Source organism: Dendronephthya gigantea, unplaced genomic scaffold, assembly GCF_004324835.1.
Source record: "Dendronephthya gigantea isolate DGI-Jeju-01 unplaced genomic scaffold, DenGig_1.0 000029F, whole genome shotgun sequence".
NCBI lineage: Eukaryota > Metazoa > Cnidaria > Anthozoa > Malacalcyonacea > Nephtheidae > Dendronephthya > Dendronephthya gigantea.
In genome coordinates this window covers 637,664-664,327 of record NW_021163039.1, presented here as the reverse complement: position 1 = coordinate 664,327, position 26,664 = coordinate 637,664, and the positions used below count along the sequence as shown (strand labels likewise).

At 40.0% G+C, this 26,664-nt stretch overlaps 3 protein-coding genes and 1 long non-coding RNA gene across 6 annotated transcripts; 3 read left to right on the top strand and 1 right to left on the bottom strand.

The window, feature by feature from the left end:
* Positions 1 to 777: 777 nt before the first annotated feature.
* LOC114524017 (sacsin-like) lies at positions 778 to 11,632 on the bottom strand. Its single transcript, XM_028545119.1, has 4 exons — positions 11,498 to 11,632; positions 10,081 to 10,160; positions 1,531 to 9,595; positions 778 to 1,292 (listed from the first exon to the last, which is right to left on the bottom strand). Exons 2-4 carry the CDS (start codon positions 10,100 to 10,102, stop codon positions 803 to 805), a joined length of 8,577 nt encoding a protein of 2,858 aa, XP_028400920.1. The 5' UTR covers positions 10,103 to 10,160; positions 11,498 to 11,632; the 3' UTR covers positions 778 to 802.
* Positions 11,158 to 16,293, top strand: LOC114524018 (kelch-like protein diablo). 3 transcript variants are annotated; one of them, XM_028545121.1, is made up of 3 exons: positions 11,158 to 11,234; positions 11,848 to 11,944; positions 14,314 to 16,293. In XM_028545121.1, the coding sequence occupies exon 3, from the start codon at positions 14,405 to 14,407 to the stop codon at positions 16,073 to 16,075; it is 1,671 nt and encodes a 556-aa protein (XP_028400922.1). In that variant the 5' UTR covers positions 11,158 to 11,234; positions 11,848 to 11,944; positions 14,314 to 14,404; the 3' UTR covers positions 16,076 to 16,293. The 3 variants fall into 3 exon arrangements, with proteins under 3 accessions (XP_028400922.1, XP_028400921.1, XP_028400923.1); XM_028545120.1 differs by lacking the exon at positions 11,158 to 11,234 and having other exon boundaries at positions 11,740 to 11,944; XM_028545122.1 differs by lacking the exons at positions 11,158 to 11,234; positions 11,848 to 11,944 and adding an exon at positions 13,014 to 13,080.
* Positions 16,294 to 16,696: 403 nt separating this feature from the next.
* LOC114523892 lies at positions 16,697 to 19,130 on the top strand. The gene is made up of 3 exons (XR_003687064.1): positions 16,697 to 16,795; positions 18,303 to 18,372; positions 19,066 to 19,130. It is a non-coding gene; the product is annotated as an uncharacterized LOC114523892 (long non-coding RNA).
* A 4,425-nt stretch (positions 19,131 to 23,555) lies between these two features.
* On the top strand, positions 23,556 to 26,432 carry LOC114523914. Its single transcript, XM_028544975.1, has one exon. It carries the CDS (start codon positions 24,357 to 24,359, stop codon positions 26,430 to 26,432), a length of 2,076 nt encoding a protein of 691 aa, XP_028400776.1. The 5' UTR covers positions 23,556 to 24,356.
* Positions 26,433 to 26,664: the final 232 nt, after the last annotated feature.

Genomic DNA, 26,664 nt, shown 5'->3' with positions numbered 1-26,664 from the left:
TAGGAATGCTCGAATGTTTCTATATTATTGATGATTTTAAATGTTTCTATATTATCTATAATTTTAAATGCTTCCATAATATCTATGATTTTAAATGTTTCTCTATTATTATGATTTTAAATGTTTGTATAATATCTATGATTACACTGATGCACTGACTATAATCACCGTTGCAAGGCATAAATATAATAGATGTTTTAATTAAAACTAAATACAATTTTTATGAAGTCGTAAAAAGAGAAATAATCTCCGTGACAATAGCTCATATCTGTCTAGTATAGAGAAAGTAAACAAAATGGCCGAAAGATTTGGGGAGTTGAGTGAATGGAAATCCAAGCTTTAGTTGATAATAGCACACCAAAATCAGCCCATATTCGACTCGAGTTCGCAGAATAACTGTTAATTATTACCAATCAATGAAAAGTCCATTCTTTATTGATGGAAAGAATAAGTGTTTAAAAAAATTTGCAAATCAAGCTCTTATCGAGTGAAAATACCTGCATATAATTTTTATGCGGTGACTGAGATCCCACTCAATAAGTTTGGATGTGAATGAGCTAAATTGAGCTTTTAGAATACAGGCAAAGTCCATGCATATGTTATTTGAAAAAAAACGTAATTAACAGGGAAGAAATTAGTTTTCCGTACATCTTAGTGGCCATTTATTGACCAAGCTGTTAAATAATAAAAATTTAGAAGCATTTGAAATTAGCCCGCTGCTCAAGAGAGTGAGGTTCCCAGGCTAAACAAGGATAGCAGTAAAACTGTAACTTAATATAAGATTTTACATAAAACATGTATTTCATGAATCACAGTGTAACACAGACCCTTCCAATGTTTCTCCCAAACGTTTTTCAACATAATGAAGCATTTTTGAGGCCGCTTCAACAGCTTCTTCTGCCTCCCTTTTGTCAAAAGCTTTAGCAGGAACAACATACGGCGGTTGACAGTTTGGATAGCGGGTTTTCAAGTAATATCCCGTAACTATTCTCACCCACTTCATGACCATCTCGTCCGGCAGCCCTATTTCTTTCTTGAGCTCTTCTCCTAGTTCAAGCACTTTGTGATTTTCAAGACTGCGACCGGAAATGCCACAGAAGTTGAAGAACATGGCCTTTAAGCATTTCTCCACCACTTGCTGACTCTGGAAACACGCATGCGCATTGAAGGGTGCACCGGATTGAAGTAACCATTTAGCACCATCCAGGTCATTAATAGATTGTTGTAACCAACGTCTCGCCTCGTTACGATCTTTTGAAAAAAATCTTTCATCTTCTGCTTTATCTGTAGTCCTGGCAAACATTTTTATAAGCACTTTTAACAGCCAATTTTGCTTACAATGACTATTACTCTTAATTTTAAAACTTAAAAATCCTTATTAGTAATCCTATCTTAACTTCTCAGACCTTCATGCTAAAAATGGAACTATTACTCTTTGTTACCAGAGTGCAAACTGCTTCTTCCTTATGCTAACCAACTACTGGTGAAGCTATGATATAATTTAATAATATAATATGATGTAATTCTCACCTTGAATTACCCCCAATTACACCATAACTCGAGTGATATCGATCACCACGATAACCAACTGCGTATCCGTCATGATCATGATAATTACCTGAACCCACACCCAGATTCATCCCGTAATCCCCACCATGATACACCCTCGTCTCTTCATGTCGAGCGGGAACACCACACTCTCTATTGTACAGACTTTCGCGAAAAGATAGGTCGTCATCCAAAGAATCGAACTCGTCAGCTGTGTCGGAATGGATTTGGGGTATACCGAGAGCATTCAACTTAACAGAAATATCATTTGGTGATGAACATCCCAGCATTTTAATCAGTCCAAATTTTTCGTTTATGCATTCTCCAAGGATCGCATCAATACATGAAGCAATAGAAACCAAGTCGTCTTCAAATTCGTGCTGAATGAACAATATCCACGATTCTTCGCGATGTACTGCATAACAACTGTCTTCCAATTCATCAATAACTTCATTGGTATCTCGACGTATGACATTGATCTTTATCATACCAAATCCTGTGCATTTCACTTGGACACAAGTGATAAGCCTTCTTATTATATGCTCGAAGCTTTGTGGATTACGTCTACCCTTAATCAGTAACCGTTGAAGGCCTTCGTTGAACTCTTTAGATTGCAACAAATTTTCATATCGTTGTTGAAAGTGACACACAGAGTCATCTTTCGCCTTAGGACATATGCCATTTTGAGATTCCTGATCCACTTCTTCTCGAACTAGCTCTTTGAACTTTTTCGGACGTAATTGATCAGGAAGTTGATTGATATAATCACAAGCGGCCTTCTTCAATCCACACGCCTCGAATCGCATCAACAAAGGACGTCGGAGTCTTTCAGCAGAATCTGTATACCTTGACGAAACCATACAAACCATTTGAGACGATTTGACAAGACATTTACGCTGACTGGGCAAATACAGCTCATCGATGCCGTGAAGGTTCTCGCCTTCGTAAAGACGTTCAAAGAGTAAATGCATTGCATACTTGACTTGCATTTCTTGATCGGACGATAGCACGCCGTCCCCAACTTGTTCGTGAATTGATCTCAGAACGTAAGCAATCTGAAACGTGGTTGGTCTGTCGGTTGCGCCCAGTCGTTTAAATAGATCTTCGAAAACGCCGAATTCTAGAGGTATGACATAGAGGAACGGTTTAAAGTCGCATTTGTCGTGTAGTTTAAACACCAGCTGTTCCGCTTTAACAAAAATCTTGTGGTCTTTTAGAAAAACACAGGGAACATCCTTCAGACGAATTTCAATTTCCTTGTAAACTTCACCGCGGGTGTCGCATTCTATGGACGCCGATAAAAATTCGTAAATAGGTTTGGTAATCTTTTTATCCAAGTGATCAGCATCGACCAATTCAGCACTGTACGCTGCCGCTACATTTTTTAGATGCTCCAGAACGTCGATATATGAAGGTTTGGAACAAGTATTATGAAGGTTTGCAATTTTGTCTGGTTGTGCCCAAATTGGAAGGATTGGAGCTGTTGTCCAGATTAAAAATCTAGACGACCAACAGACGGCATTGCTGAATTGTGTAAAAGGCGGATAGCCGTTCTTTGTGGACTTGTACTGCTCGTGTATTAAAGACAGTTTTTCCTCCACTTTTTCGGAGGCAATGAACTTTATCTGCGATACTTTGGTTAGAAAATTTTTGGATAGAAACCTTTTATCAGGTAATAATGTCTTTGAAAATAGACATTTTACTAGACTTTTAGATTGCACACGATTTTGTCCATTACTTGGAAAATATTCACCGTTTTCTGCAACCTTTGTGCAGAATTCCAGGAATAATGCAGGCGTGATATCGACTTGCAATCCAATTGCTTCAAGAAGGAGAAGCCAACCTTCATTTCCGAATGGCGAGGGAGGAAATTTGTCCCGCTCGTCATCAAACATCGCTTGAAATACTTTGTTCTTTGGATTGAAAAATTCGCGTGCAAAATGAAGTTGGCCGTGCTCATCGGGTATGCAGGGAGTTCCTTTCATACATTCCAAAAATTCTCTTGATTTAGTTGAACCGCCTTGGGGAAAATTCGGGTAGATCTCATCGTGAATAAATCTTAAATGCTGCATTTGGTTTTCACGAGTAAACATGGTAAAATTCTTAAAGACATGCTTAACGTAGAATTGCGTGACGTCCTCATCCACGATAACGCCAAGGTCTTTGTAAAGGTCTTCAAGTGCAGGCAAGGCATCGGAGTTTAGGAAAAGGCAACCAGTTCTCATTTGTAGTTCATCTAGTTGTTGTGTAGGAACGTCGAAAGAAATGAAATCACGCGAAGAATACTGACCAACCAAACTCACAAACTGTCCCTCAAATGTCTTGTGAATAGGAAGATCTTTTATTATTTGCCTGTGCTTTTCTAATAGTCCCGTTTCTCTGAAATTATTTTGAAGGAACAGAAGAAATTCGCGAATGCTTTCCGCATCTACTTTCGAAAGATCCAGGTTGTTTTTTCTTAACATATAATGCAAGACCATCAAAATCTCTGCAGCATCATGTGGGTGGCCTACAAAATGATCAGTGACGGCTCTTTTTCTTTCAAGATGTCCTCTTTCAGTGCTTGATACGCTATTTTTGCCTCCAGGAATAGTAGCGTCCGCACTAGGTTGGCTGTCTTTGAAAGTGATTTTCTTGTTTAATACTGGACAGTTTAATTTCAGCAAGAATTCACGGGCTTTCCGCTGATCTGGAGACTCGTTTCCGGCAATGGTCATATCCAAAACAGATTTTCCATCTTTAATTGCCACAAGTCTACCACAAGTTGTTGGGATAACTGGCCATTTGAGAAGACAATTTAACATCCACCGATTTTTAACAAATTCGTGTTTTACATAATCCTCCAAGAAACCCCAAAAACGTTCTAACCACTGCTCAGATAGAATCCCCTCGGTTGGAAGTTTCCATGTCTCTTCATCGTTGATAGCTTTCAACACGGATTTCGTGAACACATGCGGCAGTAATTCAGCGAGATCGTAAACTGTAAAATTGCGGACAACACGTTTTTTTGATTGTGTAGCGCTCCGAGGGATATGATGGACAATTTCTGAATGAAGGAACAACTGCATCTGCGTTGGAAAAAGATCTCCGAATGTAGAACGAAATACGGGCTGACTCGGTTGATAAACTCGTAGGCAGCCATCTTGCGTAAGAAGCAAGGGCAAGCCAGATAATTTTTTACCAAAATCGTCTTCATCAGAGCAGTATCCTATCAGCGCAGACAATTCTGGAATACTCTTGACCACGGTGGCTTCTAGCCTTTTTGGAAGGTTGCCAATCGCGCAATTGGAAACTTTCGATTTGAACTCTTTCAAGAAAAGAATGACGCTGCAAGGACTAACGTAATTCGAAGTAATACGAGCTGATCTAAAACCATGGTATATTCGGTATGGAGCGTGCAACAAAACAGGCAGCCCGATTCGTATTAACAGGTGCGAAAAGTTCTCCTCTAATTCAGACGTTGCGAAGTATCCTTCGTAAGCTGAGAGCCATCCTGCTCGCGAAAAATTTTTGGAGGTGCATGATTCGGAAGAGTCAGCTTTCTCCGACATCTCTTCACCAAGAAAAAAGGCCGCATCGTTTTTTTCAGACTCAGTTGGGACAAGCAACGGCAAAACCTTGGCTCTTGTGCGTCCAAGATAACGATACAATTCAGTGCTGAGGGTTTTCCAGGAGGAAGTACTCGAGACATTCGGAAACAAACCGTGGTAAAGCGAAAGTTTATCGTCATCCTCGTCATTGCAGAAGTGGCTGCGAGCTTCCATGATCAATGCCGCGTAGGTAGGTGGTAATACACAGCTAAGCATGAATCGGTTCCACTTTGACTTTTCTTCCTCGCCATCTGTGTCGGTCCACAGTCGTCGACGGGCTCCATCTACGGTAAAATGACCATTGATGTGAACTGGTAGGCCAGTGCACTTCTCCGGAAGAGGCAGGAAACAAAACACCAAGCCACGAAACGCAGAGTGCTTCTTGGAGGACGATGAACGCGTCCACAGTCGAGCTGCCACGCCACCTCGTGGAAGAAGACCAAGTTTGCGACCATCCGGAATTGGACTCATTCTATTTGCAGTCGAGGTTGAAGTAATTGATCCAATACCCTTCTGTATCAACCATTCCTCGACTTCTTCGTTGCCCTCCTTGATGGACATTTTGTAGCTGACTCCATCCCATCCAATTTCCGCTGTAGGTGTATCGCTGTTGTCCAAAATTTTCCGTGCCAACTCACGACAGCTCTCCTCCGCTTCTGGAGATAGTGCGGACTCGACGCGATATATCTCTTCAATTTCGTTTTTGGAATTAATTTTCGAGAGAGATATCTTCCTAACATGATTTAGAAATAACAGTGATATTCGGGCTTCTCTTTTGAAAGAATATATAAGTTTCTTCAGATCAGGGCAAAATTTGGATATTTTAGATTCATTCTGTTTTCGTCTAAGCGGAAAACGGAACATTGTCGAGCCCTTAAGGTCGAAATGGTCACCAAGATATCCCTTAATTGTGTCTGAGAAATCCTTGCGTTGGTCGGTGTTAAGCGTAAACAGTTTGCCAGGATCTTCATCAAGAACGTAACGGCGACATGGATCAAGAATAACTAGGGTGTCATCATTTGACAAAAAACTTGGACAATCCGTGAGGTTATAAACGGAGTTGAATCCAATCCCATATCTGCCTGTCATTTCCGGGCTACCTCGTTTACTTCCAATACCAAGATTCTTAATTCCTTCGAGGTCTGTCTTCGAGAATGGTCTATCGTTGTACACGCAAAGTGCTGGTCCCTGTATTTCTGGGGTTGTTCCGTCTTCTGTCGCAACTTTTTTACATCGCAGAAATCGGGTATCGTGTATGAAGTGTATTTCCGAGGCTTGAGCATCGTCGGCATTTTGTACTAGTTCCTTGAGTATTCCGTCAACAGGATATCCTTCCAGAATTCCTTTTAGTCGGTCAGTTAATTCCTCGTGTTGTCCAAACGCTTCTCCATAGCCAATACGACGCGAAAATTTCTCCAATATGAGATTCTTTAACGGCTTCGCTCCGAGTGCTTGTGCTATTTGCGGTGGTATTTTCTCGTGGACTTTCAGATTATCATCTGGATCTTTGAGCCATAAACTTAAATTTACTACGACATTTTGACTTGGACGTAAAATACTGTCGGTGTCAGGTATTGGGATCTTGCCAATGTGATTCTTTGCGGCGGGATTTTCAACATTTATTTGATTGATGAAAAATATTGCCGTATTTAATTCATCTTCTGTGAGGGAATCTTCTTTCTTCGCGCTTTTTTGATCATAAAGAGCATTGATGTAGTCTTCAACTTCAAAGCTGTTTTTGATTTGCATCGCGTGAAAAAGATTTCGGTAGTCTCTTATGTAGAGGGATGGGAGGGTAAAGAGAAATGGAGCACCGTTTCCGCTGCACGTATAAGCCACCTTTCTGCTTCGCACAAATGTTCCTTGAAGAAATAACCATTCTCTCTCGTCGAGGTCGTTCAAAAAACTTTGATCTCCTGTGGTCTCATGCGCTCTTTTATCAAAAAATTTGTAAATATCCTGACAGATCGACTCCATCGCGAACCTTTCTCCCATGTTTCCTTTTTTTTCTGCAGACAGCTTGCCCCAATATTCGATGGCTTCGTCTAACTGTTTAATAACTAACCTGTCTTCAGGCAAACGACTTGCGAATCCTAAAATTATTTCTACTTTCTCATGGAGCTGTCCGCAACCGGTTTTGTCGGACGTGTCTACGATTAAGCATCCTGAACCGCAAATACTTGCTTCTCTTGGCAGAAAACCGTTTTTTGGTGCGCAAAAACGGCCAACATGAATCTTTGTTCCTTCCCATGATAAACGGTACTCACTTAAGGGGTTTTTTAACACTGGCAAGAACTTTACCCCCTGAAGACGAATGGAATGGTGTTCGGAGTTTGGTAGTTGATCTGCTCGCTTGTTAAGATATTCGATCAATTTTCGTGAACGCTCGGATTTTGCTCGGCTACAATTTGCGATCGACTGAGCTCTATCACAGATTTCATTCCAGTCAAGGTCATTGACCATACCAAGCTTTTCTAGGACATGCAATCTGTTTGCATCACACAGAATATTACCAACAGGAAAGCGGTGATCTTGGTCAGAAAACAACTCAGCTGCTGGACCGAACGGGTTTACAAGTTCACAAGGTTTTGCTAAGATCTTCTCATCGTGCGAGACGGCGATACAAGGATTTTCTTTGAAGAGATCACTTTCTTCAGTTGCTGAAAGAGAAGATTCTTTGAAAATACGATCTAAACCGAAGCAAACAATAGCATCTCGCTGAAACGGGGAGAGGATTTTGATGTTCGGGAAAAAATACCGTTCCATAAATTTTGGAAATGTCAAAGTGCGTCTATGAAGGATCTGCCGCCATCCATCAAACTTCGTCAAGGTTTGTAAAATGTTATTGGGAAGATTAAAAACATGTATTCCCACCGTTCGCAATACTTTCACTGCTGTCTCGTTAATATAGGCAAAATCATCGTTTAGTAAGAAACCGTCGTTTATACTCATCCATTTTTCATCGCTGTAAAATAACTTGGTTTTTCGATCGAACAAGACACTGCAGATTTTCTGAACTAGCTTCTCCCAAGATTTCATATCAACGGTGTCACTGCTTGGCCACAGACTGTAAAATTTGTAATCCTTTATCTTACCGATCAAATCTTTCAAGTTTTCAAGAAGCATGACATAAGCTCTGGCTAATGCGTCCTCCATCAGCGCTTCGTTCCAATTCACCTCGACTGGTTGGTTTCCTGTAGTCGATCGTTTCCAAATTTCAACGCGATTAGACATGATTGCAAAATACCCGTTGACATGGACAGGAAGCCCAGTGGAAATAGACAAAGGAAGAAAACAGAAAAGTTCCCCAGAAAGATCAGAGTTGGAATTCTGTTTGGAGGCTTTTTTCTGAACGACAAACGCTGCCCCACCACAGGGCAAGAAGCCACGAGCACGACCTTCTGGTGAGCGAGCAATTTTGAGAGAAGCGTCAGTCCCACTTGCTGAAACTACCAACCAAGTTTCGTCACTTCTGTATCGACCGTCACATCCACTCAATTCTGACTCTTCCTTTCTGGTCTCAATGTTAACAAGCTCACACCTGGATGGGAATTCCTTGCAAATGTTTTCAGAATCACGGTTTTGTTTCCACCATTTGGAACACTGCTTTATAAACGGTTCTGTGCTGTTCGTCACCTCTTGCCGGAAGACTTGAACGCTTGGTTTCTTCACAGACAGCACCAAACGCATTTCGTCTGGTTGACTTGATTTATCCAATTCAAAGACGTCTACTTCTTTCACATGTTGGGAGAAGATTAAAAGATTCGAAGCGCATTCACAAATACTGCGAACAATGGCTTGAATCTTGTCTCGACCATATGGGGATTTGATAATATCGCTGGTTCTTGCTTGGGCGGCCGTGCGGAAAGGAAATCGGAATAATGTTCCATTATAGTGGAATGCTTCACGTGTTTCCGTTGTGTTGCAACCAAAGACGCCATTGTATGGTTGAAACTGATCCTGGTAACGTGTTAGCGACTGTGGTTGCTTGGCAAGATTGATGCGAATTCCAGGACGGGATCTGTCCTTAATGTGACGTTCTTGTAAATGGTGAGTGTTCGGATCAAAGACCACCAAGAGCTCTTGGCTGATGAAACTTGGGACGTCTGTGAGGTGATAGACGGCGTTGAAACCAAGACCAAACCGACCAATCTTTGAAATATCTTCAACTTTCGTTTCTCCTGCAAGCTTGTTGATGTTTTCAAAATCATCGTCAGTGAACACAGCATCGTTGTAAGCCCACAATGCTGGTCCTTGGCATTCGGCCATGCCAGGGGAAAAAAGACTCTCCGTTCTTCCGTGTCTCCAGTCCACCAAAAACTTGACTTTAGTAGCTCCAGCATCGTCTGCATTTTGAATCAATTCTTTGAAAATACCGACGCCATCTTTGTATTCACGGAGTATATTACGCAGACGAGTCGTAAGAGGTTCGTACTGCCCTGTTTGTTCGAAAAGATCTGTGGGAGAAAAATACTTGTGTGCAACCACAGTTTATAACATAAACATACGCATATTCAGGTAATGTATTATGAAAACTTTATTTACCTTGCTCACCAATCTAAACTATACCCATTACCAAACACAAAGCGCTAAAGCACAGATTGCACAAAATGTTGTTTGCTAATATGCTGATGAAAACGGCTTTTCTAACAGACGCTCTGTTCCCAGTGGCATACGAGACACGATAATTCGGGGGGGGGCACATATTCATATATTTATGTTAACAAACCTGTAAAGACAATGAATTTGAAAAGAAATTAATCCTGCACTGCGCCATGTCCCTGGGAATTTGGTGATTTTAGGTCGCCATTACAAACGTAGCTATGATACATAATGTACCCTTTTCGGGCGTCAAGAATATTTGATCATAGTCAGATACGCATATCCAAGATTTGCGCTTTAATTTTGCAGTAAAATTGTATTATTATATCAATCACCCTACCTTCCTCGAACTGCTCAGACATGATCCACCACTAGTAATGATATGACCGCATTGTTCACGGAAAGAGACGAGTGCTGAAACTTGAAAAAAGCATACACCTAAAATTAACATCAACAGCAATATTTTTAATTGAATATTCAGATATAGACAGTAGAACTTCGCCAATATCAAGGACCGACACAACTATACGTTGCACATACATAAAATTATTAACCACAGGTATATTTAAGGGTTAGAGACTGTTGTGAGTGTTTTATTCACAAATAAACGCACGCGCTGACCATACAATGAACGAGAAATTTCATTGTATGGTTTGCAAGTCAACACAAAGTCTCGAACACTTTTAATATACAATCTGAGTTCATTGATTGCTGCATTGAAGATCCAAGCTTCGTTGCAAGCTGTCATTTTTGAATAAACGATGATTTTCATGGGTTATTGCGAATAAATTATAATTCTCATGATCTGTCGCCAGGCAACAAGAAACCACGTGATTGATTTTGACCAATCGCGTGAGTAGATTTAGGCCAATGCACGAAGATTGTATATTAAAAGGTGACAAGCAACGTAGCTGAGCTGGTTAATCATCCAGCCGTGTATGCGGCGAATAGGATAATTGTTTGATAATATAGGTAGAACTTTATAGGAATGAAAATATGCAAACTTTTATTACATCTTCGACGAAAATTCCGACTGTATTATAGGCTATTTTCGATACTTAACGTATATGAGCTGGTATACACTACCTCAGCTAAACAGATTGCGCGCTTATACGGTGGGCTATATTATTACCATATCATGATAGGTAATAGATACTGATTATATTAGAACTAAATATTGCAACTTCCAAACCATATTTTCATACTCAGGAGCTTAATTTTGGCGCACAGAAACATACACAGTTCTGTTTCGTACAGAAAAACCTAAACGTCTTCTTCTAGAGAACAGCTACTATTTTCCATTTAATTAATGTGCTCGAGCCAAGTTGAAATAGTTATTTTCTATATCGATTGATATGTTGGAACAAATACCGTCCATACGCAATGGCCTTCGAACTACCCGACTCTGAACCATTATTGCTGGCGATTATGTAACTATAGGCTGGCTTGTTTTACTGTAAATACGGTCGACGCATCAATAACTTTGACAGACATGTGAGTATGAATCGCGTCTGCGTTGCGCGTTATAGCCAAGATTCTCGACGCATATTGTAGTATAAATTGCACAAACGATTTCTTTTCAGATATATATTCGTGACTATTGTATGTTGCATTAGTATGTTATGGGATTAGTTATATTCATACATTAGTATATTGTACAAATGATTAGTTCATAATATATAATTTGAACCGATCGAGGAAATTTGATTCCCATTTCATTCTTTGATAAAGGCAGCAGTATGTTGCGTTGAATTTACCTTTGTGTAGGTCTTCGGTATATAACACGTTTTGTTCGCTTCGGCTAACCAGATAATCTCGATTGTTCAATCGTTAGTCAAATACAGCTCAATTACAACGACTTTGGCCGTCAAGTCATCATTTAGTCATGTAATTTGTAGTACATTGACTCATTTACATCGCCTAAAACTGGGTGCGGTTTTGAGCTTCCGGTATTTTTAAATAAATGTATTAAAATACATTCACCTGCGTTACCCAAGGTCACAGAGCTAAGCTGTCTGGGTTTTCTGAGACTAAGGAATTGTGTGATATAAGTGTTAACTCCGAGCATAAAAGATATATTGCTGCTTTTAATGTAAGTTCTTTTAAGGGATGTAAGATGAAGAAGGAAATTCACGTGCAGTTCAGATGACTGAAGTTTTGTAAAGGCTAAATTTCCTGAAGTGGTGTGTTGATATTAGTATATGGTAAGTTCCAATATAACCAAGGAGCAGCGTGGCAGCGTAGCATCAACTTAGCATCAAATGTGGTATAACAACTGCCTAGATAGACAAAACACTTCTCGGCGTTTCGACCTGAGGGCCTTCGTCAGGAGAGTAAAATCAATACTAGCGAATAAAGCTTTAGACTTGTGGTATTACCAATATGAAAATGCATATTTGCTCTTAAGTGCAAATTTGATATACGATATACTTAATAATTTAGGCTCGATTTACGCTGTCAACTTAATCGCTGTGGATTTTAACATTTACTGTCATTTTCCTTATGAAAGCAAAGTATGTAAGCGTTATCTCTTTGCGAATTTGTTGAAAATGTCTAAGGGAGCTGAAACATTGATTAGTGCTGAGCTTTTTATTACCCTGATATTTGTTACTTGATCTTAAAAAGTACAAGGGATTGACTATGTAAATTTCAGACGGTCTATAAATATACAAATAGTTGCCTTTTCTTTTAGATCTACCTGCGTAATAATGTAGCTTCAACTACAGCTTTACCCAGCTATAAATCGGGGGAATCCGGGGGAATGCGAGTTCAGCGTTTGATATTTGATCACCTCAGACACGACAAGCCGGAAACATGGCCATAGAACGAACACTGTTTTTGTCGAGCATGTATCACGAAGCATCTTGAAAATTATCAAAATTTGCTTTCTTGTAACCAAGAGCTAACCGTTGAGTCACTCGCAGACGCACCGCGTATTGTAAAAAATCTGCTGTCGGAAAAGCGAATTAAATGTGATTATTAGGGCTCCATGATGCAGGAAATTGGAACTAGTTTGGGTGAAATACTGAATTACTTGTTCGAAAATATGAATAACTTTAAAGGAGTCGTGGATAAGTATATGCAAATATTATAACACTCATTATGCAAAGGTCGGGACCCGAGACAAATATATTTTATATGTTCTGTGTATGCTATATGATGTTGCGTATATATCAGATCACATAATTCGACAAAGATAGTGTTATGTAAGCATTATAGTAAAGCATAAAGGACATAATTACTACTTTGCTGTTTTTAATTGTTGAGATTTGTGAAGGTTTTAAAATTACTCGATGTGTTTGTTGCTATTGATGAAGATATTGAGTATCAATCAGGAGAGGTAAGTCCATTCATTTTAACACTTATTCGTAATGACACATGCCAGGGCGACAAAACTGCGAGACGCGAGGAGATTTCCTTTAAATTTAATTCTAAAATGACAAATTTACAAAGATATAGCATGCACATTCCAATCATATTTTACAATAACAAAGATAATGTAATAATTAAATGTTCGTTAAAATCTACTTTAAAGCTAACTAAATTCACCACATAACACTAAAACTGTTCACGGAACTATAAGACTATAAAATAGTACCTGAAGGGTGGATCTCCTAACGCTCGAACTTTCTAAAACGATCGCTTCATTTGCTTGCTTTAAGGTTCGACTTTACTTCGCCTGTTTGCTCAACTAATAATCTAATCAATTACATATCATGCAGCGATGATGTAGTCTGTAATTGCTAATTAACGCAACTTATATAATAGATAGAATGCCAACTGTCCAAAACACTTATATTATTGTTGCTGCCCGATTTTGAATGCCAATACAGCCTATGTTATTGAACAAGACACCCTAATTAATTCTATCAAGATTGCATGGCTGTGATCACAGCTGGAATTTTTCATGTATATATGTGTAAATGGTATTTGAAGTATTTGCTAGAAATCGGTTGGAAGAAACTATACAGTATTCACTACACTGTAATATACTGTATATACTTAGCATGCAGTTAGTAGGAACTAACTCTCCTGACGAAGGCCCCCAGGTCGAAGCGTCTGGAAGTGTTTTGTCTATTTTAGGCAGTTGCTATACCACATTTGATGCTAAGTTGTTTGAAAACGCTGCTTCCTGGTTATATTGGAACGTATATACTGTATATACGTTTCAAAATAACCAAGGAGCAGCGTGACAGGCTGCTCCTCAATCAAATATGTAAACCTTCGTAGGAGTTAACCATTGTCATTGAACTGAAAGCAAGTGGAACGTTTTGAAACCAAATTTTACCTCTAGACACGCGTGTTTTACCTCCAGAAACGCGTGTACATGTTGCGTGGCATTCTCGCAAAGCCCTTGAAGGAGGAATCATGCAGGGTTTGACGGCGAAGTTATGATTCGTATGGGCAAATAGTTCGACTTTTTATCGACTTCAGGCTTTTTTGTACCATATTTGATGCAACTGTCTTATACATAAATCCTCCTCCCTAAACAATACCTAATACACGTATATGTTGGATACATGCACATGATACACAACTGTTTGTCGTTACAAACCTTTACTTTCCCTTTTAGAGCTGAATGCCACGAAGTGCAGGTCTTCAGGTGCTCACTCTTATAAGGAGTGCAGTTTAATATTCCACTTAGACACAACAGACAAAGCAATATGGCCGAAAAGCAAAGCCCAGTCCTCGAGTTTGGCTACCCCGACGAACGATTCGAATCCGTTGTAAGCGAGAATCTATACTGTGCTATTTGTTCGTGCGTGTTGAAGAATCCATTGATGTGTAAAAACGAACACTGTTTTTGTCGAGCATGTATCACGATGCATCTTGAAAATTATCAAAATTGTCCTACATGCAAACACGATCTGAGTGTGGATTCCCTGATGAAAGCACCGCGTATTTTGAGAAATCTGCTGTCGGAAAAGCGAATTAAGTGTGATTATTACGAGCGCGGTTGTGAAGAAATCATTGAGCTTGGAAACCTGGCAAGTCATGTCGCTGTGTGTGGCAAAGCTCCAGTTGTGTGCTCGAATGAAGAATGTTCAAGAGAGATCAACAGAGAGGATCAAACACGACACGAGAGCGAGGAATGCAGATTTTGGAAAATTGGATGTCGAAATTTTGAAGAGATGGGCTCTATGATCCAGGAAATTGGGACTGGCTTGGGTGGCCTGTGCGAGCAAGTCACAAACTTGAGCAGCAGCGTCAATGAACAGATCAGTGAAGTAAAAACTGGTTTGACAGCTGTAGAAAACAGATTTGATGTGATGGAAAGCAGATTCGAAGTGTGGGGGAAAAAGTTTGAAAAAATCGAAAAACAGCTCTTTTTCCAAGAAAATCAAACATCTAGAGATCAGCGGCATGAAGTCGTGGACGATTTGCGTGTAAAAAGTGATCAGGCGACTGCAGTAGATCCATCAAACGATATCATTGACGAAGGGAATCCTGTAGAACATGCATACGTTGTGGCAGGTGGATACGGAAAGGACACGCAGGTTTTAAATTCTTCCGAGGTTTTTGATAAAAGCTCAAATTCATGGAGGCCGTTGCCACCAATGGAAAGGTGTCGTGCTAATGCAAGTTCGGTTTGTTACAATGGCCATGTCAACGTTGCTGGCGGTGTCTCGGAGGACAAGCGCGTTCTGAGCAGCGTTGAGCAGTTTAGTCGTTTTTGGTCCAACTTTCCAGTTAATTTGCCCAAATTATTGAAAGGACACCGTACTGTTGGAAGTGGCGATAAAATGTTTGTTGTTGGCGGTTACGACCAAGAGAAAAAGGGTTACTCTAATATGATATACGAAATCCAACTACGCCTCCCTTTTAATACAAAGGTTTTGGCCAGACTTCCTTTTTCAACACCTGTCCGTGGCTGTGGTGTAGTAAAAACGAATGACAAAATTCTGATATTTGGAGGTAGTGCGAGAGATACAAATCCTGCTACGGCGATTGTCACAATGTACGATTTAACTAAGAACGAGTTCAAGGAACTTGCACCATTGCCATACAGTGTGTGCAACATGGCAACAGCCAAATATGAAGAAAACGTGGTTCTTGCTGGTGGTTCTGACAATTATTTACTTGGAGACGTAAAGAATACAGTCATCAGTTATAATATTGAGACACAAAAGAGTGTCATGCTCCCACCAATGAAATGCAGTCGCTCTGAATGTTGTGCAGTCGTTGATGGAGACTCTTTGGTGGTGATGGGAGGAGAAAATCGGCGTTTCAAATGCCTGAACTCAGTAGAAGAATTCAACTTTAGGACATCGAAATGGACAGGTCTTCCTTCAATGAAAACAGAAAGGAAGGCTTTCGTTGCGGAGGTTATTTAGAATCAGTTAATCACGACAATCTTTGAAGTCCTATCTGCATGTAATCTTAAATATTGGGGGTTCTCAATGAATTCTGACCACGCCGTTAGACTGAACTTGTTCTCCTTATTTTCGTAACAGAATAATTTATCAAAAGCGACGGGACCTTTTGTCTGCTTTGGCAAGATGACACCTAAATTTACTAAGATATTGTTAAATTTGCACCTGGCTTCTTTTGGAATAAAACAAGATTATAAAAATATTAAAAATCGTTGTTTCAAACACGTTTAGGCGACTCTATTGATCATTAAAATACTGTTCAGTATTTTGTTTAATATAGTCATAGATGTTAATTTTTCGTGCTGTGTTAACGATTAATATTTAAAATATAATAATCATGGAACCTTATGAAATTATATACTATATCATATGCATGACATGCAACAAAAAGCGGCAAAGATAAATGGAAACTGCTGAGAGCTATCAATCGTTTTTAATTTTCATCACACGTGACAGTTTAGAGTCTTCGAATTCCTGGAATTAATTCAGCCCTGTACTTCCAAGTAAACCGGAAGTGGTTAATCCAATTTGCTTTTAATTCGAAAGCGATCCAGAACTGTATGTCGACAAGATATAAGTAGGCATCGATAAGCGTCGTGTAAAACGAACACGTTAATACTCAATTTTCAGCTTGCGCTTAATTGGCTAAAGTCTAGACGAGAATATTTTGCATTACATAAGGTAAGTGAAAGAATATGGATTTTTAATATTAGAACTGATGCGTGCTCGCCTGCTTAGACACGTACCTGCATAATATAACTTCAACACGAAAACTAAGTGAAGTAATTGTCAGTATTAAGGTTAGCTGGATCTTTTTGTACGTGTGTGAATATAGCTATAAGGACTTCGGTGATCATGTGTTTTAGTAAAGTTAGGTTTTAAATGTATCTGTTTCTGTGGGATATAGAGCTGTGGGAAACATTATAAACAACAATAAAACATAAATAAATTATAAACAGCAGCTGATGTGAAAACGTTGGCCATGGCAACTGACTGGCGTATGACAGTTTGACATTCGTAACAATTTCACATTTCGAGACACAAAACGATATTAGTTCTTTGTCTGCAAAACGCTCAAAAGCCGCGGAGGTTCAGTAATTTTTCTCAACAATTCGACACATTGCTATTCACTTCCTGGTGAGGTGTATAATTTGTTAAGTCTAGTTAATTTGTCTAGGCATATTTTAACACCAGGAAGTAAAGGTAAGTATTCAAATTTATACTCAATTCATACAGATAGCTGTTTTGCCTGCATGCTTTGCTACATATACAGGCTGTTCACACAAAACCATTTGAGAGCGCGTAACCAACGGTGCAAATCTGCCACGAAGTCACAAACAGTTATAAACATGTTTCACATCGTTTCTTTTATAATTTGTTAATACACGTCTGTGCACTGGCACTGTTTTGGAAACAAAGGACTTGTTTTGTTAGCAGGAAACTTGAAGCAAGCGTGTGGTTTTTTTAAGCGTTTTCTGACGGCAAAATATTAGCGTTTATACTGGTTATACAAGTCGATTTTACTGACAAAGCAACGAAAGGCATATAGTCCTTACTCTGCCTATTCTCAGTTTAAAAACAATGTTATAATTTATATTGTCATATTGTGTATGCTCAAGGATTAAATTAAATATATGGTAATAAAGATAGGGGGACCCAAGTAGCACTTGGCTTTAACTTCAAGGGTCATGAATTACCTGAGTTTTTTTCATGTGTTGATATATTTTGTAAATCAGTAGTCTCTGCCTTAGTTGTATCGTGCTGTGAGTACATGGTCGGCATTTTATATTTTTGCGTTTACTGCAAATTATAATTTTGTGCACCACTTGTGGCCCAAAACCTAATTAGATTTACCTTCACGCAGTTACCTTAATAAAATATAAGTAATAAGCGAAAATAATACAATAGTGACGATTGTATATAATCGCTTATAAACAAATCTTAATCTTAACTATAAGTAGCAATGAGCCTATATACCGGTCATTATGCTAAGGCGTTTGATTCACTTCCACACATGCATCGGTTTGTCAATTTTTTTACAAGATTTCTGATAGTCATGCCTTGTCAAATAACCCTTATTGGAGGTTACTCTTGAATATCCGTCTCGCCGCTAGTTTCGCCATTCTACTGAGTACTGAGGTTGCGTTGCAACTTCAGCCAAACAATTAATATATACAAATAATTATAGATGATGGACTGAAAGCTGCTAGTTTCTTTGTGGTTGTTCGTATACCAGCTTCGAGAGATGTCTGACGACGGTATGTAATAGAAAAAGTATGAATAAGTTAAAATTCCAATGCCAACATAGTCTCACGGGTGTGTTCATTACTGCTCTGACTCTCAGAAATAAAAAGTAAGAGCAATCGTGTAGAATCGTGTTACATTGTTTTGTCATAGCTTTAACAATGTTTTGAACATCAGAGATACCTCATACAGTAAATAGGGTAGACTATGTTGTTCTCTTTTAATGAACTTAAATTGAGTTGACAATTTTTCACAACTCGCATAGGAGATATACAGGGTGTCTCAAAAAAAACGCCACTTAAATATGCAAGACATTAATACAGCTCTAAAGCACAATAGATAAGCACCTCTGGGAATTGAAAATGGCTCTTAACCCTTCATTTAAAATGCTAAAAGTCATTTTAGCTGAACTGTGGTGCAAACCCGAACAATATTAATATTCTTAAGTGTTGCGTTTTTTGAGACACACTGTATATAGAGATTGGGTGTAAATATATAGTGGAGGGGTTATATAATTAAAGTTGTTATTTATTATATCTACTTTGCTTTAAGTGATGACATGTCTGTTACATACTATTACTGAAAAGTACAGACTTAAACTACTTAAAGTCATATTTTTCCATATGAAATTTATGGTCTCATTTTGTTAACTCGGTATTATGAATTTATCTTGTTTATGATGGATAGAATTACTTTTCTCGCGACAGATCTTTTTGAACAGACAGGGCAGTACGAACCCGTCACAACTCGCATTCGTAATATACTCCGTGAGTACAGGATGGGCGTCGGTATTTTCAAAGAATTGATTCAAAATGCAGACGACGCTGGAGCTACAAAAGTCAAATTTTTGGTGGACTGGAGACGAGGAAGAACGAGGAGTCTTTTCTCCCCTGGCATGGCCGAATGTCAAGGACCAGCATTGTGGGCCTACAACGAGCTGTGTTCACTGACGATGATTTTGAAACATCACAAGCTTGCAGGAGAAACGAAAGTTGAAGATATTTCAAAGATTGGTAGGTTTGGTCTTGGTTTCAACGCCGTCTATCACCTCACAGACGTCCCAAGTTTCATCAGCCGAGAAACTTGGTGGTATTTGATCCGAACACTCACCATTTACAACATCACATTAGGGACAGATCCCGTCCTGGAATTCGTATCAATCTTGCCAAGCAACCGCAGTCGCTAACACGTTTCCAGGATCAGTTTCAACCAACAATGGCGTCTTTGGTTGCAACACGCAACACGTGAAGCATTCCACTACGACGGAACATTATTCCGATCCCTTCCGCACGGCCGCCCAGGCAAGAACTAGTGATATAATCAAAACCTCATATGGTCGAGACAAGATTCAAGCCATTGTTTGTAGCATCTGCGAATGCGCTTCGAATCTGTTGATCTTTTCCCAACATGTAAAAGAGGTAGAAATCTTTGAATTAGATGGATTGGACGAACCAGACGAAATGCGATTGGTGTTGTCTGTAAATAAACCAACTTCGCGACCATTCAAACGACAAGGGGTAAACAACACGGAACCTTTTATAAAGCAGTGCTCGAGATGGTGGAAACAATACCGTGAACCTCAAATGCGTCGCACTGAATTTCCATCCGGTTGTGAGCTTGTTAACATAGAAACGACAAAAGAGCAATCTGAATTAAGTGGATGTGACCGTCGATCCAGCAGTAATCAAATGTGGCTTGTAGTATCAGCCAGTGGGACCAACACTTCGCTTGAAATCGCTCGTTCACCGGAAGGTCGAGCTCGTGGCTTCTTGCCCTGTGGTGGGGCAGCGTTTGTCATTCAGAAAGCATCCGAGGAAGGCTGGAAATCTGGCGTTGATCTAGATAATTTGGGGGAATTGTTTTGTTTCCTCCCGTTGTCTATTCCTACTGGGCTTCCTGTGCATGTTAACGGGTACTTCGCAATCATGGCTAATCGCGTTGAGATTTGGAAGCGAACGAGTTTGCGAGAACAACCTATCAAAGTGTTATGGAACGAAGCACTGATGGAAGACGCGTTAGCCAGAGCTTATATCATGCTTCTTGAAAACATGAAAGATTTAATCCGTCATTTTCAGGAATACAAATTTCACAGTCTGTGGCCAAGAGGTGACACCGTGGATATGAAGTCTTGGGAAAAATTGGTTCAGAAAATTTGCAGTGTCTTGTTGGATCCCACAACCAAGTTATTTTACAGCGATGGAAATTGGATGAGCATCAACGGCGCTGTCCTACTGAGCGATGATTTTTCCGAGATCTACGACACAACAGTAGAAATATTGAGGTCCCTGGGGATTCACGTTGTAAGTCTTCCTCGCGAAATATATAATACCCTGGCAAAGTTTGATCAACGTGGCATTCTTCAACGACGCACTTTGTCCTTTACAGAGTTTATGAAGCAGCACTTTTTTCCAAAGATCAAAACTCTTCCTCCAGTTCAGCGAGATAAAATCGTGTGCTTTGGTTTGGATCGAATCTTGAGACCTAGTAGATCACTTCACTCCAATCTTGGCCAAGAGGTCAGTGCTTTCAAACAAAATGCCTGTATTTCAGTTTCAGGATGTGGGAAAATTCTCGCGAAGCCTTCTGCACTTATCCACCCGTTCAGTTCTGTGGCAAAGTTGTTTTCCGAACAAGATCATCGTTTTCCAGTTGGAGAACGCCTGCGTGATGAAAACATATTGTATGTCTTGAAAAAGCTTGGTATGGTGGAAGATCTGGATTGGACCGGAATCTTTGAAAGAGCTCAGTCGGTCGCCAAAACTAAAGATCTCGAACGCTGTCGAAAGTTAATCGCGTACATGAACAAGCGAATAGATCAACTGCAGCCACCTGGTCAATATCGCACAGCTTTTCATCCTGTTAGGTTTCTGCCAGTGCTAAAAATCTGTCATGTTTTCCTTTACCTTGGAAAGGATCGTCAGGTCCGGCATTTTGCTCACCAAACGATGCTTTCTTACGAAAAGATGCAAAGCTCGTCGGATCTTCCTGTCTAATCGTTGATACATCGGACGAAACTGGCTGTGGAAAGATGAATGCAGAAGTGAAAACTCTTTTGGGTTTTTCTAGTCGTCGGCCTGAAAATAAGTTGGTCGTTCACCAGCTGGGCGCAGCGTATATGTTTTGGAGCCAGTTATCTGATGAAAGAAACCAAAAAACTGAAGTGAAGTCTGCCATTGAATCCATCTGCCAAGAAATTTACCAATTTTTTAATGATAGAATCGTAGAGAAGGCAAAAGTTGAAATATCCCTGAACAAGCTAAAAAAACAACCTTGGCTGTTTCTTGAAGGCAAATTTGTGCATAGCGAAAAAGTAGCCTATGTGTCCATGGGAAACGGAGCTCCATTTCTTCTGACCCTACCAGACAGTTACAAAAGGAATTATCCGAAACTGTTTTCGTTGATGGGAATCAAACGTCTCTTTAGTGTTAAAGATTACATCGACGCTCTTTACGAACTAGAAAAAACAAAGCGTGGAAGTGCTCTGAGTGACGATGAATTACAAACTGCAATATTTTTCATCAGTCAAATAGATGTACAAAATCCCGCCGTGAAGGATTACATTGGTGAGATTCCACTTCCGGACACTGATAGCATTCTCCGACGAAGCAAAAATGTCGTGGTCAATCTGAGCTTATGGCTTGAACATCCTGAGAAAATTTTGAAAGTTCACGAGAGGGTGCCACCACACAAGGCACATGATCTTGGTGCCAAATCCTTGAAGAAGGAAATATTGAAGAAGTATTCACGTCACATTGGCTACGGAGAGTCATTCGGCAGACGAAGTTAATTGAACGACTAAAAGGAATTCTGGATGGATATCCGGCTGATGGAATACTAAAGGAACTTGTACAAAACGCTGACGATGCCCAAGCCTCGGAAATACACTTCATACACGATACTCGGAACCTTGGTTATCAAAAAGTGGTGACAGAAGAAGGAATATCTGCGGAGATACAAGGACCAGCACTTTGCGTGTACAATGACAGACCATTCACAGACAAAGACCTGGAGGGAATTAAGAATCTTGGTGTTGGAAGCAAGCGAAATACTCCAGGAATGACAGGAAAATATGGAATTGGTTTCAATTCGGTTTACCATCTTACCGACTGTCCCAGCTTTTTATCCAACGACGACACCCTTGTGTTTCTCGATCCTCATTCCCGATATTTTGGTGATGATGATCGTGGCCAAATATTCGGATCGATGGATGCAGAATTTCGAGATCTCAACTCGGATACACTCGATGGATATCTTCCTGGCAAATTTAACCTTAAAGGCTCTACTATGTTCCGCTTCCCCTTAAGACAAGAAAGGAATGAATCCAAAATATCTAATGTTTTCCCAGATATAGAGAAACTTCTGCAGACCTTTCATACGGAAGCACAAAAGTCGTTATTATTTCTTAATAATATTAAGAAGATAACTCTTTCAAAGATTGATTCAAATGCCAGACTGGAAAAGATATTTTGTGTCGAGTCCGTCATATCTCCGGACGGTGAGGGAAAGCGTCAGCAACTGGCACGAAAAGTTTTCCATCTCAAGAATATTCCTACGGCAGAAATTGAATGGCAAGGAATCAATTACACATTGGAAATAAAAGCAAATAACCAGAAAGTTGAAAAGTGGTTGATACAAAGGTGCGTTGGGTCGACATTTGCTGCGAAAAAGAGAAATGAAATCCCGGATGGTCGTAGATGTCCCGCATGGTGGCGTTGCAGCTCGACTATGGACGCGTTCATCTTTCGTAAATGGAACTGCGTTGCGTGGGATAGCGTACTGTTTCCTACCTCTGCCGCAGAATTACACTGATCTTCCCGTTCACGTCAATAGTAATTTTGAGTTAGATAGCACAAGACGAGGGCTTTGGACCGACACTGATGGAAAAGGAGTGAAGTGTGAATGGAACCACTTCATGAAAAGCTCTGTATTACCACGTGCCTACGCTGATTTGATCATCGAGGCTCGTAATCTGCTCTGTAAAGATGAAAATCAGTTTTCACTCTACCATAGTCTGTTTCCGAGTTTGGGAAAGAATCCTTGGGAAATTCTTACCACTGAATTGTATCGTTATCTTGGACAGACAAGAGCTAAAGTGCTGCCATTGCTGGTTCCAGCTGAGGTTCCAGGAACGAGGCACTGCTAGTCTGGAAGATCCATCTCTTCCTACAAGTCAAATACGGCAACTCCTAAGCAATCCCAACGCGTACGCTTTACTCTCGACGATTGGCTCTCTGCTGAACAAGCCTACTTTAGGAATTCTGATCAAAATACTGATTTTTTGTATCTGTTGATACGAATTGGCCTTCCTGTGTTGTTATACACTCCATCTCGGATATACGATGGTTTTTGCTCAGTTGGTGTGACTTCGCATGAAGTAAGTCCAAACAGCGTAATTGGTTTTTTAAGAGAATTCGATTCGAGCACATCTCCTTGCAAAATTGGCAATCTCCCAAAATTGTTGCAATTCACTGTGGTCGAGAATATTCCGGAATTGAAGGCCCTAGTAGAATATTGTCACGAGGATGAAAATTTCGGCAAACACTTGGAAGGCTTGCCTTTGTTGTTAACACAAGATGGCTACCTGAGAATCTTTGAGTCACGTCATCCGGTGTTCCGTTCTACATTTGGGGACCTCGTTCCAACGCAGTCGCACTTGTTTATTCACTCTGAAATTGTCCATCAAATCCCATCGGACGCTATTAAATCGGAGGAAGATATTGTTCGCAGTTTTACTGAAAAAGATCTCGCACGATTACTGCCGCACGTGTTTTCAGCTAAAGCGTTGAGCGCCATCAATAATCATGCAACATGGAAATTTCCAAAGGCAGGAATTTTTTCAGAAAGGTGGTTTAAGCGACTTTGGGATTTCCTTCAAAATTATACAAAGCCTGAGGCCGATGAAGAATCTGTTTCCTTAGAATGCTTATCAGAATGGCCAATTATTCCGACAACGTGTGGAAAACTTGTGACGATCAAGGAGGCGAAATCTGTTTTGGACATGACAGTTGTTGGAAATGAGTCGGTGCAACAAGAAAACGTTCGCGCATTCTTGGTAAAACTGAAGTGTCCAGTACTAAACAAGAAAATGACATTTCAAATGAACTCTCTGGGACTATTTCGCGCCGTAACTGATCCTTATGTTGCTCACCCTCACAAAGTCGAAGATGTTTTATTCGTTCTTTGTCACATGTTGAAGACAAACGAGCTCGACATCTCAAAGGTTTACGAAGAAGATATTCGTGTCTTTCTTCGGTTTGTACAAGATGACTACGAAAGGTCCGAAAATTTGGTAAGATGCAAGAAAATGGTAAAGGAGTTGCCTTTTCATAAAGCATTGGATGGAAAGTTTGTGACTTTGCTCGGTCGCTATTCTTCTTATGCTCTTGTTCCGCCTGGCGTTCCAACACAACAGCTGAATGAGCTTCAAAACCAAACAGAGTGTCTTTTCCTGAGCTCAGACGCATTACGTACACTCGAGAAACTCTACACTGATCTTGGCGTGAAAGGTGGTCAAAATGTCACACAATTTTACGTGGAGTATGTGTTCAAACATTTCAAGATTTTCACCAAAGAAAGTCAAATGGAACATTTAAAGTACGTAAAGGACAATGTTTTCCCGTCTTTTCCGCAAGGTGGGTCACCTGACAAGATCAAATTCCTAAAGAGCATGAAAGAAACGCCTTGTATTCCCGACAAAAATGACCGCCTGCATTTCGCAACCGAGTTCTTCGACCCGAAGAACAACCTTTTCATGGTTATGTTTGCAGGCGATGGTGAGAAATTTCCTCCCCCGCCATTCAACGATTTAGATTGGTTGAATCTACTTGAAAGTATTGGACTGCAGGTTGAAGTTACACCTCAATTATTCATTGAATTTTGTGGAAGTGTTGCCAGGAATGGTGCAGGTTCTCCTGAAGACCAACTAACCCGTCTGCAGTCTCAATGGTTAGTAAAGTGTCTTTTTTCGGAGATGGTTTTGAGAGATGGGGAATTCTTATCACAAGTGTCGCAGATTAAGTTTGTTGCCTCTGGTGAGGTTGAGGATGAACTATCCTCAATACACGAGCAGTACCAGCGTCAACATAACAAGTGTCCACCTTTCATTGAATTGCGCAATGCAGTGCCATGGGATTTTAGATATATATCCTGGACTACTGTTCCTGTTCTCCCAGACTGGGCAGAACGAAACCATATGGCCGAATTGAAAAACCTTGGTATTGCCTGCTCCGGACCTGCTTACACCATAGTCGTCGATCACCTGCAAAACCTAGTCAAATCGTCTTGCCTGGAGTCAGTTGATAAAGATCTTTTGAAAAAAATAACCGAATCAATTTATCGTTTTCTTTTTGGTGCTTTGCAATGCCCCAGCCGCAACCCTGATGACGGATGCAGTGACATTTGTGTGAATATTGGTACTAAACTGAAAGATAGCTCTTGTATATTTCTACCGGAGGATAACACATTCGTGACAGCAGGACAATTGGTAATGAAACCACCAGAAAAATTTCCATTCAAACCATTTCTCTTCCCTGCACCTACAGAATTTAAAGAGCTGCAGCATTTTTTTATACGACTTGGCGCAACCGAAAAATTAACACCGTTTCAAATTGCTTTCTTTTTGCAATCCATACACGAACAGGTCGGAGAAAAACTTCTATCCACTGACCAAGTGAAGAAAATCAGCCATGCGATGCGCATGATCTTTCATTTACTTCACAAACGTATGAGTGCTGATGGAATTGTTGAATTGTATTTACCAAGTCAAAGTCATCATCTTATGAAATCCTGTGACATGGTTTGCAAAGTTTCACCACGTTTTACGGAAGTGATTAAGAACCTTCGATTGCCTATTCTTTTGCGATTTGAAGATTGTGGCCTTACAAAGCCCGCTGATAGTTATATTGATGCATTACCGAAGCATTTAACTCCGATTAAATTTGATGATGTAGTAAGGGAGGAAGTCGCTTCTGAGTGCAAAAGTTCCACATGTTCCAAAGCTCGAAGTGGTGCCATATGCCAATTCCAAGAACAATTTCAAAATCTTTTACGATCCGATGAATTCCAGAAGGACTGAGACGGTTACTAGTCCAAAATCAACAGAATCCCAAGGAATTTGAAGAAATCTTGAAGAGACTGCAAACGAATGTAACGATGAAGTGTATTGGATTAAAAAAAATCAGAGTCAATGTGATCGAACGTAGTACGAGTAGAGTATTGGATAATTTAGAGAAGAGTTGCTATGCAGTACAAGAAGACGGCGATTGGTCATTGTACATGCAACACGACTTAAAGGACGATGGAGGAAA